Source organism: Pan paniscus, chromosome 2 (assembly GCF_029289425.2).
Source record: "Pan paniscus chromosome 2, NHGRI_mPanPan1-v2.0_pri, whole genome shotgun sequence".
NCBI lineage: Eukaryota > Metazoa > Chordata > Mammalia > Primates > Hominidae > Pan > Pan paniscus.
Window position 1 is genome coordinate 11,803,338 of NC_085926.1, and position 12,334 is coordinate 11,815,671.

Genomic DNA, 12,334 nt, shown 5'->3' on the forward strand with positions numbered 1-12,334 from the left:
AAAACAGAAGTATTTTCACCATCTTACTTCAAACAAGTAAAAATGCAGATTTAGAAAACCCTCAAATTTTTAGCGCTCTCTTCTTCTGAGAGGCAATCTCTCTATCTCGCTAAACAAAAAGGAAGAAATAATACATTCCAATCACAAACAAAGTCTGCTTTTCCCCATGGCTGGCACTTCCTCAGCATCAAATTCATGAACGTACCTAGTCGCACCACATCTCCACAGTCGGGATCATGAGCCACTTGGAATAAAGTTTCTTCCACATCTCTGTTTTTTCCAGGAGGGTCCATAATATGATTTATCTGTTGCTGTAAGGTTTTGGGCAATGTCATCAGCTGAGTGAACTGTCCTTCTGGGCTTTTATCTATCTGAAGGGAGGGAAAAAAAGACGACGTCTATGGAAGTGCTTTAAATCCTACAAATACTCAAAGACTCAGGGCTTCTCTTTAAAAATCACACAAACATACATGCACCCACACCCCTGGCGAGGCAGCAAGCTAAGGAAACTCTCTTTTTCTGAAACGGAATGGGTAAGTGTTCAGGAGTCTAAGTCCCTTCAAAAAGGACAATTCTTGTCCTATAATATTCCATTTCTACCTGAGAAAAGAATAGAAGCCACTCTCAAGGATCAATTTCTGACTTTTGGTTTTAAAATTTATATTTGTCTTAAATCCAGCAGTCAAAGGAAGTGGTGCTGCAGTTGACACTCCTGGAGGCCGCGTCAAATCCAGGCACTGAGATGACCCCTCCCATTTCAAACACAGGGAGACTGGCGTGCCCTGATCACATCACCAATGAGAGTGAGTGGGATCTGAATTGTGTCTCCTGCCCGTAGGGCCTTTTAGTATGCTGTATTTCACCAACTGTAGGAATACACTGATGATAGAAACTAATCTTACTTACTTTTAATCCCCAGCACACAGTAGGTACTCAAAAAACAATAAGGAAATGAGTAACTGAATCAATACAACTTAGTTGTCCTAAAGCTACTATGCCAGCGGCTTCGGTTCCCAAAGTATTCTAAAACATATTAAGGTGCTGAAGACAAATGTATAAATAAAACATGTAAAACTATGTGTCAGACTTTACTCAGAAACCCTTGAATCAAAAGTTAGCCACAGAGCTGAGGCCAGACCTAGCTTTCCTAACTCCCAGTTTCATACACTGTGCCTCGTGGAATGAATTTTAAAAAATCTTGTAAACATTGATTTCCTGCCAAGTGCAGAACCAGTAACACTGCCCTCAACAGCTCATCACATTATTTCCCAAGGAAGAATCTGTCTTGTATCCTTTTAACAAATATTTAGGTTTTAACTTCAACTAAGAGAAGAGTAAGAAAAAATCACATGAATGTATTACATTTTAGGCTTAAGAGTTTACAGATAGGACGAACTTTCTTAATAATTAGAATCCACTCATTCTACCATTTTTTAAATTGAATAAATATTTATTAAGTACATACCAAATGGGCCGGGAGCACAGGTTCACACCTGTAATCACAGCAGTTTGGGAGGCTGAGGCAGGAGAATTGCTTGAGCCCAAAAATTCAACATCAGCCCTAGCAAAAGGGTGAGATATCCAGCTCTATGAAAAAAAAAAAAGCCAGACATGGTGGTGCAAGCCTACAGTTCTGTCTACTTGGGAGGCTGAGGTGGGAGGATCACTTGAGCCTGGGAAGTTGAGGCTACGATGAGTGGTGATTGTGCCACTGCACTACAGCCTGGGTGACAAGACCAAGATGGTATCAAAAAAAACAAAAAAGTATATACCAAATACCTGAATTTTCTAGTTTTGTCTATAAAATCTATGAAGAGAAGGAGAAAAAGGTTATTATTTAATGGCTCCATAAAGCTAGAGGGGTAAATATTTAGGTTTTTATCTAAATATTTGATATTTATCACTAGGATGGTTCTAAATTCACAGGCCCCATCCTCTGCTTAGCTTTGGCTACAAAAATGACAACAAATTTGAGTATTTATGTAAAATAATCTTAGAAATGACATTTATGGACTTATGTTTTGAGGCCACATATTGGGATTAGTTAGAATAAACTTATATTTAAGTTATGCTTTACCTATGAAGCTTCCAATGGCTTGAGTGACATATAAAAAAATTAGAAAGTAGTATCTGCCACTGCTTTCTCTTGAGGAAAATAATGCACTGGAATTTTCACTTGAAAGCATGTGTGTAAAGATAAAATACCAGGTGACATGATTTAAAAATCTGGTAAATTCTCATTTTCCTTACACTAACTCTCATTAAAATAACGAAAGTGAAAGCATTCAGCTAAACTGTGAAAGTCAAATTGCATTTTAAAAGCAGACATGGATACAATTATTATATGTCAACTTAAGTAAAAAGCAGATAAGGAAAAAACTTTATATGATTCCATTCATATGAACTGTCCAGAACAGACAAATCTACAGAGACAGAAGTGGATTAGTGGTTGCCTGGGTGAGGGGAGAGCTGGGGACTGCTAAAGGGTATGGAGTGACAGAAATATTCTAAAATTACATTATGGTGATGGCTGTGCAGCTCTGTGACTATATTATAAACACTAGCTTTTATGGTGTATGAGGTATTCATCAATAAAGCTAATATTTTGTTATTATTATTTTTGAGACAGAGTCTCGCTCTGTTGCTCAGGCTGGAGTGCAGTGGCGCGATCTCAGCTCGCTGCAACCTCCATCTCCCTAGGCTCAAGTGATTCTCATGCCTCAGCCTCCCGAGTAGCTGGGATTACAGGCGCACACCACCATGCCTGGCTAATTTTTGTATTTTTAGTAGAGATGGGGTTTCACCATGTTGGCCAGGCTAGTTTTGAACTCCTGGCCTCAAGTGATCCACCCACCTCAGCCTCCCAAAGTGCTGGGATTAAAGGCATGAAGCTGCCATTCTCTCCCCCTGGCCAAAAGAGTAAAGAAAAAATAAAACCATATCCCAGGACGAATGGCAGAGATGAGCACCACCTGTAGACCTAAAAGATGCAAGGGTAAGGCAGATAATTTTATGTGTCAACTCAGAGCAGTGGCACAGCCTGAAGACACTGTCCTGCGAGGATGAGCTGTGCTACACATCCTGAATCAATCACCATTACACTGTACTATATTCCCAACTGGCAGAAGACATGGGCCTGGGGACCAAGGGTAGAAAGAGAAGTGACCTTGCTTATCATCATTCCCAGGGACCCACTGGGGAACACTTTGCTTCCTATCATTACAGCTCTAGATCTGTGGGTCTAGAGGTCCCAGTTCCCAGAGAAGGGATGCTTCCACCAGAGGACACAGTAAGCATCCCATTAAGTTACGACTGCCACCCAATTAATTTAGAATCCCATGCCGTAAGTCCAGCAGACAAGGCAATGAGTCACTACACTGGCAGAAGCAATCGGCCCTGGTCATCAGGAGCTGGGGTGCTGATACACATCTCTTAGAGTACCCCTTGCCCAATTTTGATGGTTAGTGGACAAGTGCGGTGGCCAGGGTCCTCCAGACTCCTCCGAGATGAGGGTCTGGGCCACCCTGTCTAGATAAGCAGAAGTGATAGATGAGGGTGAAGGGAATCTGGATGAGTAACAGAGGTGGGAGAAGATGAGTCTCAGTTGCAGCCTCAAGGCCAGATACAGCACTGGGAGCTGTAGCTCAGTCCCCCAGTCTTATTCTTGTAAGTTTCCCGGGAAAAGAAACTGATGCGAAACTAGATCATGCAGGCTTTTATAGGCCACAGGGAGGATTCTGGATACCTTTATCTTTATAGTTAGAGAAAATTCCTAGCCCTTTTCCCTTGCTCAGTTTCTAGAAAGTTGGTAGACAGACATATTATACTTCCCTGTCCTCTAGCCAGAGAATAGAAGATCTCTGGAGAAATTCTACAGCCACTGATATTTGAGATCCTCCAATAAAACAGCTAGGTCCTTGGCCAGGTGCAGTGGCTCACACCAGTAATCCCAGCACTTTGGGAGGCTGAAGTGGGCAGATCACTTGAGGTCAGGAGTTCAAGACTAGCTTGGCCAATATGGTGAAACCTCGTCTCTACTAAAAATACAAAAATTAGCTGGGTATGATGGTGCATGCCTGTAGTTCCAGCTATTTGGGAGGCTGAGGCACAAGAATCGCTTGAACTTGGGAGGCGGAGGTTGCAGTGAGCCGAGATTGCGCCACTGCACTCCAGCCTGGGCAACAAAGAGAGACTCCATCTCAAAAAAACAAAACAAAACAAAATAGCTAGGTCTTTGCCTCATAATCCTATAGTCAAGCCCACCAGTTGACAAGCCTGATATATCACAAAGAACTTCCAGCCTGTATTTTAGTGCCTCATTCTTTAAAAACAGGCCAGAGCCAGGCACGGTGGCTCTTGCCTGTAATCCCAGTACTTTGGGAGGCCAAGGCGGGAGGATCGCTTGAGCCTAGGAGTTCGAGACCAGCCAGGGCAACAAAGTGGGACCCTGTGTCTACAAAAAAAAATTTAATGTCTCAGATCATATGGGTACAAATATGTGTGTGTGTGTGTGTGTGTGTGTGTATGTATATATATATGTGTATATGTATATATATGTATATATATATGTGTATATGTATATATATGTATATATGTGTATATATGTGTGTATATATGTATATATGTGTGTATATGTATATATGTATATATACATATACACACACACACACCTGTGTATACACACACACACACACACACACACATAAAAAAATCAGCTGGGCATAGTGGCATGGGCCTGTAGTCGCAGCTCCCCAAGGGGCTGAGGTGAGAGGATCACTTGAGCGTAAGAGTTCAAGGCTGCAGTGAGCTATGATCATGCCACTGCACTGTAGCCTAGGTGACAGAGTGAAATCCCCTCTCAAATTGATTAATTCATTAATTAATTTAAAAATCAGGCCAGGAAGGAAACTCAGACATTTGAAAAAAGCTTCTAATATAACAGACTAGAGTAAAAACAGACAAGAGGAACTAAGAGAAAGAAAACAATGTGAGAGAACAAGACAAAATCTTCAAAAGTTATAATAAAGATCATTAAAGAGATTAGGAGAAAATAATGCATCCATAATACAAGAAGAGGAAGCTATAAGAAAGAACATTTTGGGAAAATTAAAAATTCAATAGAAGTGTTAGAAAACCAATCAGAAATATTCTCCCATAAAGCTAAATTTAATAAACAAAGAGACGAGAGAGAGAGAGAGAGAGAGAAAGGAAAAAAGGTTAAACCAGGAGGTCTAGCAACCACCTAACAGGAATCCCAGGAAGAACAAACTAAGAAAATGGGTATGAAGAAATAATTACAGAAATAATAAAAAAAATTCCTTAGAATTGAAGCTTATAAAATTCCAGATAGAAAAGGCCCACTGAGGCTGGGCGCTGTGGCTCACACCAGTTAACCCAATACTTTGGAAGACCAAGGTGGGAGGATGGCTTGAGCCCAGGAGTTTGAGACCAGCCTGGGCAATAGGGTGAAACTGTTTCTACTAAAAACACAAAAACCAGCCGGGCGTGGTGGCGCGTGCCTGTAGTCCCAGTTACTCAGGAGGTTGAGGTGGGAGAGTCACTTGAGCTTGGGAGTTTGAGGTCGCAGTGAGCTGGGATTACGCCACTGCACTCTAGCCAGGGCAACTGAGCAAGGCCCTGTCAAAAAAGAGAAAGAAAGAAAAGAAAGAAAGAAAGAGCCCACCAAGTGACTGAATAATGAATGGAAAACAGATATAAATAAAGAGGGAAAATTATCTCCACCCTAGAATTTGATGTCTAGCCAATACTATCTATCGAAGGGAGGGTAGAATTTTCAGAGGTATATAGTCGCAAAAACTTGCCTCCCTCACACCCTTTAAGAAGGTAATAAAAGACAAACTTCACTAATATCAGAGTGTAAACCATGGAAGAGGAAAATGCAAGACCCACAAAACCAAAAACTAGCACAGGGGAGGCAAACGGAATTCTCAGGGTGATAATGAAGGGAAGGTGGAGGAGTGCGGCTGTGCAGTGAGCTAGAAAACAACCAGTTGAGAAAGGAACAGGGCAGGGGGCTCCAGGAAAAACATTCCTATGAAAAACAAGAAACAGAAAACACCCAGTAAATCTGTCTATAATGGGAAGAGTTTTACGGATCTGTCAAGAGTTTGAGGATGACTGGCCTAAGCAACTGAAAAAATAAGACAACTATTAACTCCAGGAGAAACAAAGTTGTACAGGAAAAGGAACTTCATAATGCCACAGCTCATCAATAAAGAAAAGGCTGTCACAATAAAATAAACATTGAATATTAACCTAACCAAAAAATATGAAGTAACTTTATGTGAAGCATGAGGCCGTGAGGTAGAAGGGGAAGAGAATGTGTGTGCTAAGTGCGTGTGTGTGAGTGTGTGTACTGGTATAAGAATTGTTGGGGTAGTGTAAGACGGTAAAAAAAATCCCCTTCTTCCAGGATGGCAAAAATAAAGTGTAAGATTGAAAAAAAAATCAAGAAATAACAGTCAAAGCATATTATTTAGAACATGGAGGTGAATATCAGAAGAATCAGCTATAGAGACGAAAGCAGCTGCCTCTGGTAAGCAGGGCTGAGAATGTGGGAACGTACGCAGCACGGAACTGCTCTTTTTGTTATAAACTTGAGGTATCATTTGGCTTTTAAATCATGTACATGCATAAAACAAAAAACCTCAACCTGAACCAAATGTGGCAAAATCTGTTAAACTGAGTGGTGGGTATTCTCGCATTTCATATGTCACTCTCTATTCTTTTCTTGTTTTAAAATGATTCCTATTTTTTAAAATTCCCTTTTTAGCTCTAGAAATTCCATTAATCTATTACTCATTACAATGTTAGTTGCCCCTATTATGTGGATGGAGAAGAGCATAAATGAAGAAAAGTGCAGTGTTCTTTACATTAAAGGAAAAAAAAAAAAAAACCTGTGGCCCGGCCGGGTTTTTATTTTCAAACAAACACTTAATATTAATTGAAACAACACCTTGATAAGAAAGTTTTATTTGATATATCAAAAAGAAAAATTCCCAGACGTAATAAACATAACAAGTGGGGAAAGAAGAGAATTTTGAATATGTATGAGCCCATTAATGTATAACAAAACCAAACCTCTTCATATATGCATACAAACATATACAAAAGTACACGTGAAAAGATCCGGAAGAACAGACAGCAGGCTGGGTGCAGTGGCTCATCCCTATAATCCCAGTACTTTTGGACGCTGGGGCGGGCAGACTGCTTGAGTTCAAGAGTTTGAGACCAGCCTGTGCAACATGGCAAAACCCTGTCTCTACAAAAAAAATACAAAAATTGGCCAGGCGTGGTGGCATGCACCTGTAGTCCCAGCTACTCAGGAGGCTGAGGTGGGAGGATGGCTTGATCCCAGGCTGGGGGGTGTTGAGGCTGCAGTAAGCCGAGATCGTGCCACGCACTCTAGCCTGGGCAACAGAGTCAGACCCTGTCCCCCACAAAAAAGAAAAAAAACAACAACAACCAGACACCAAACTGTCAGTACAGTTACCTCTGGGGAGCTAAATGGGTCTGGGGATGGAATGAGAGTGATCTAAAAGTTTATTTTCACTTGTTTTGATTGGTAATTGATAGACATGGTAATAATTTCCAATGGCAAAAAAGATATACGTGGTCAAAACAAGTCCCTCTCCCACTTCTGCCCCTAGTTCCCTTCTCCAAAGGCAGCCTCTTATTACTAGTCTGTTACCTTTTAGCATTATTCCAGATACACAGAAGCCTATGTTTACATACAGTACTTACTTTTTAAACTATAAATGTTCTCACACCAGTCATGCTGTTCTACCCCTGACTTTCTTCCTGCAAATAGCCTTTGTCTTAGAAACAATACAAGCTATTTTCCACATAAAGTTACCTCCAGCCAGCCTTGCTGGCTTTTATACACCACTTGAGGATTTTCCTGTAGTATGCTGCCATAGAGCTCTCGAAAGTGGGCTATATTGGGCTTCACAATATTCAACACTTTTGTTTTATCTTCTCCAACCACCATCCGAAAGTCACCTAGTTAAAACAAAGAGATAAACACATCTTCCATTAAGAATCCACACTCTTGACCTATGAACGACACTCCCCACACTGATACTGCACGGGTTCACTCTGGCAGGATCCCTCATCAAAACACTTGTTTTTCCTCCTCAAAACGTGGACACTTTATCCCAAGAAATGTGAGCACTTGTTTGGAGGAAAAGAGGGTCTCTCAAATCACAAAGCCCTTTATGCCAGTTAAATTATAGTTACCTAGTTACACAAGGTAATCACAAGCGAGTAGCTAACTTGTTTTAGCTTTTCCAATGCAGAAGCTTCTGTACCTACAAAGTCTTGTCTTATGGGCCAAATTCTGCCTGTGGCCAATGAAGGAGATAGGAGCTGTGCACCATCACTGTAGACTTGTCCTTGCCATTGCTTCCTCATCGTTGACCTGTCTGTTTATGAGGGCTTTTGAGGCACTTGATGAATATAATCTTATCATAATTTACAAAGGCAAAATAAGGCTTAAAAGTTCTGTAAGAGGAGGTTTGCATTTAAGATGAAATTGAAAACAGATATAACTTTTTAAATTGCAAGTGATGAGAAATGAGGAATGTTACATTTGCCTATGGGATGAATTGAGCTGAAAAACACCTAATTCTGAAAGACAAAAGCATTTCTGAATCAAATGAAAAGTGCCCTGCCAATGCCACTGACAACCATCGGCAAGATGGAGGAGAAAGGAATGGGAAAGTGGACACACTTAAGTGCGTGCCTACTGGGCTAATGTGAAATCAGAAGAGGCTGGACACACGCAGAACCTTCTGAGTCAAGCATGGTGAAAGCAATGTGGCTGAATCCTTTGTTGGAGAGACAGCAAGTTGTCAGGGGGAGTAGAGAGGTGGCAAGTGTAGGCAGATAACCCAGCTGCTGAGGAATCCCCTGGGGCTAGGATGACAATATAATTTATCATCCAAACTAGGTCACTTCTGAGGGTGAAGCGATCGCTATAAATAATTACACTAGGACAAGTATAAACTGAGCAAACCAGGACATATGGTTACCCTCGCCAATTTCTTTTTTCTGGAGAGGGGAAGGGATCACAGAGGTCATTATTTGCCACAATGGATTTTCCTAGTGCAAACTGTTGGCTTGCTTTAGAAAAAGTAAAAATACAAGGAAGACCAACAATATGTACTTCATTGAGTAAGGAATAAAATATGCTAGGTTTTAAGCTTCAAAGGACCAACTTACACTACAATTTGGTGGAATGCAACTGGGGACTGCAAGCTTAGAAAAACAGACTTCCAGGCTGGGCGCGGTGTAATCCCAGCACTTTGGGAAGCCGAGGTGGGCAGATCACAAGGTCAGGAGATCCAGACCATCCTGGCTAACACAGTGAAATTCCGTCTCTACTAAAAAATACAAAAAAATTAGCCAGACGTGGTGGCAGGCGCCTGTAGTCCCAGCTACTTGGGAGGCTGAGGCAGGAGAATGGCGTGAACCCAGGAGGCAGAACGTGCAGTGAGCAGAGATCGCGCCACTGCACTCCAGCCTGGGTGACAAAGCGAGACTCCGTCAAAAAAAAAAAAAAAAAGACTTCTAAAGAGCCTCTGGAACCTGACCTTGGTGTACAGGGGGTCTGACTGTTCAGGTGAGTGAGCAGAAGCGAGTCCCAGTCCTAAAAATCTGCTCAAATATGGATGAACTTGTTTTTTTCACTATTATTTTGAAGGGAAAGAGAGTTAGATAGTTAAAACCTGGGATCACTGCTAATGAGGAGGTTGAGAAATCAGTCCTTTCACATATTGCTGTTGACTGCATAAACTGCTAAAATTCTTCTGGAAAGCGATGAAGCAAGAAACCCCATCTCTGGAGCAAGCTTAAAGAAATAAGCCAGAAACACAGAGTAAGACAGAAACACACAGGTAACGTTTACCGAGCATCTGGTAAATACCAGCCACTGTGCCAAGTGTGTTGTGGTATTGCTTCATTTAATACACACAGCTCTCCTCTCAGGTAGATAGGATTCTATCCCCATTCATACACAAGGGAACAAAGACAGTGATTAAGAAACTTGCATAAGGTTTCCAGGAAGTAAAAATATACTACATATATAAAATTGCTCACTGAAGCACTACTTATAATATTGAAAGCATCCCAAATGTCCAACAACAGGGGAAAGAATGCACTATGATGGCATACGGTTACTATCACAGACAGTAATCACACACAACAAGATGGAAAGTGATCATTTAATAAATATGCAGTAAGAAACAAAGAGATACAAAAGTATAACAGGCTGGGCATGGTGGCTCACATCTACAGTCCTAGCACTTTGTGTGAGGCCAGGGCCGGGGGAATGTTTGAGCTCAGGAGTTCGAGACCAGCCTGGGCAACATAGCGAGACTCTGTCTCTATGTAATTTTTTTTTTAAGCATACCAAAACAAAAAAAAACTTCATAAAAAATGAGAAAAACAAGACAAAGAGACTATATAAAAATGCTTATTTTTGCTCTAATAAAATACATTTATTGTGGGTTTTTGCAAGTGTGCTTTAATTTGCTATCTCATTTGGTCACGGCAAAGCTCCATAAAATAAGTACTATTATTCTTAATTTTACAGATGAGGAGATGGAGGTGCAAAGACAACATGCCCCAGGTCCAACTGCCTCTCGGTATTAGGGTAGTGAAATTTTAGGTGATGATTTTACTCTATAATTTCCCTCCATTTCCTTCACTTCTATAATGCTGGCATATTACTTTCTAGCATTTTAAAACAAATTTATGGGATACACAGATGATGACTTGACAAATGTGAATGGAGTGGTGGCTGAGTTAACTTCCAACTGTGTAAATCCTTACATGTATAAAAATGGACTCCATTAATCTTTGAAGAGATGAAATGTCATCAAATTCTGACTCTAACAAGGCTGGCCCTGAAGTGAAAGATCAGTTTCTAAAACTGTTGAATTCTAAATATTTGTGTCATTCCTTCTTTCTGTACATTCCACAAACAAAAAGTTCCTCAATTTTAGACAGTCAGTTTCTGAGAGAAGGATTTACCATTTTAAAATATCAAGGATTATGTTCTACAATCCAAATCTTCCCCCTAAAAGAACAATTGCATGCCATGATTAAAGGACCTAGAAAACACTCCAGGCTCTCGGAGAACAAGGACCGGGGCTTATTTATGTCTGCATCCTTAGCTCCTTGTGCACTGCCTGGCACAGGGAACACATACATCAATAAATGTGTGCAGAACTGAATTTCTCTCACTGGTGTGCAGCTGAACTAGCTCAACCACAGGGGATAGGAAGCAAATGGGCTTATGACTCATTTCTTCAGAACAAAATGAATAACATCATGGGCACAGCACGAACCAGCATCTGATCATAACAATCAATTTTTCTTACCTTGGGAGATTTGTTTTCAACAAAACAACAGCAATGGATTAAAACTGACTGCTGACTTTATTTTATGCCTCTAGAACTGCCAGTACAATAGGCATCCAAAAGGATTTCTCCTTGACCTTGAAATGATACAAACTCCAAGGCCTGCAAGCCACCTGTAGGTGGCCTTCCCTGTGATTCAGGCATGCAGCCAGCAGTCAGGGACCTCATTACAAGTATGCAGATGTGAAGGGCTGCACAGTACAGCGGCAAGGCCCTGGCTTTCAAGTCTGGCAATGTCCCAGGGTGACTGAGGTCAAGTTACTTAAACCTTCTGAGTCCTTCACTGTAAAATGGCTTAATCACACTAACCTTACAAAGTTGCTTTCAGATTTAAGGAGTTAGGGCAGCAGTCCCTAAACTTTCTGGCACCAGGAAGAGGTTTTGTGGAAGACAATTTTTCCATGGATGTGGGTCCAGGGGACAGTGGTTTCAGGATGATTCAAGCACATTACATGTGTTGTGCACTTTATTTGTTATTATTACATTGTAATATATAATGAAAGAATTATACAACTCACCATAATGTAGAATCAGTGGGAGCCCTGAGATTATTTTCCTGCAACTAGACAGTCCCTCTGGGGGTGATGGAAGACAGTGACAGATCAGGCATTTGATTCTCATAAAAAGCCTGCAACCTAGATTCCTCATATATGCAGTTCAAATAGGTATTGCGCTCCTATAAGAATCCAACGCAGCTGCTGATCTGACAGGAGGCGGAGCTCAGGCAGGAATGCAAGTGATGGAGATTGGCTGTCAATACAAATGAAGCTCGCCCACCACTCACCTCCCGCTGTGCGTCCTGGTTCCTAACAGGGTTCCCAAGGGTTGGGGAACCCAGAGTTAAGGTATTACAGAATGCTTTGTAAGTAGTAAAGCAGATACTACTTATG

The 12,334-nt window shown here is 41.1% G+C and overlaps 1 protein-coding gene across 6 annotated transcripts in view; it reads right to left on the minus strand.

Annotated features, from left to right (window-relative positions):
• Positions 1–12,334, minus strand: part of TAMM41 (TAM41 mitochondrial translocator assembly and maintenance homolog) — a 124,780-nt gene that overhangs the window by 87,335 nt on the left and 25,111 nt on the right. For 5 of the 6 annotated variants that reach the window (XM_034955801.3, XM_055109497.2, XM_003826261.4 and 2 more), the window contains 2 exons: positions 7,877–8,022; positions 206–371 (listed from right to left, as the gene is read on the minus strand). In XM_034955801.3, coding sequence (XP_034811692.1) covers positions 206–371; positions 7,877–8,022 — 312 coding nt within the window. Of the gene's footprint in view, positions 1–205; positions 372–1,465; positions 1,588–7,876; positions 8,023–12,334 lie in introns of those variants that run through there. The other variant, XM_034955802.3, reaches the window with a different exon arrangement.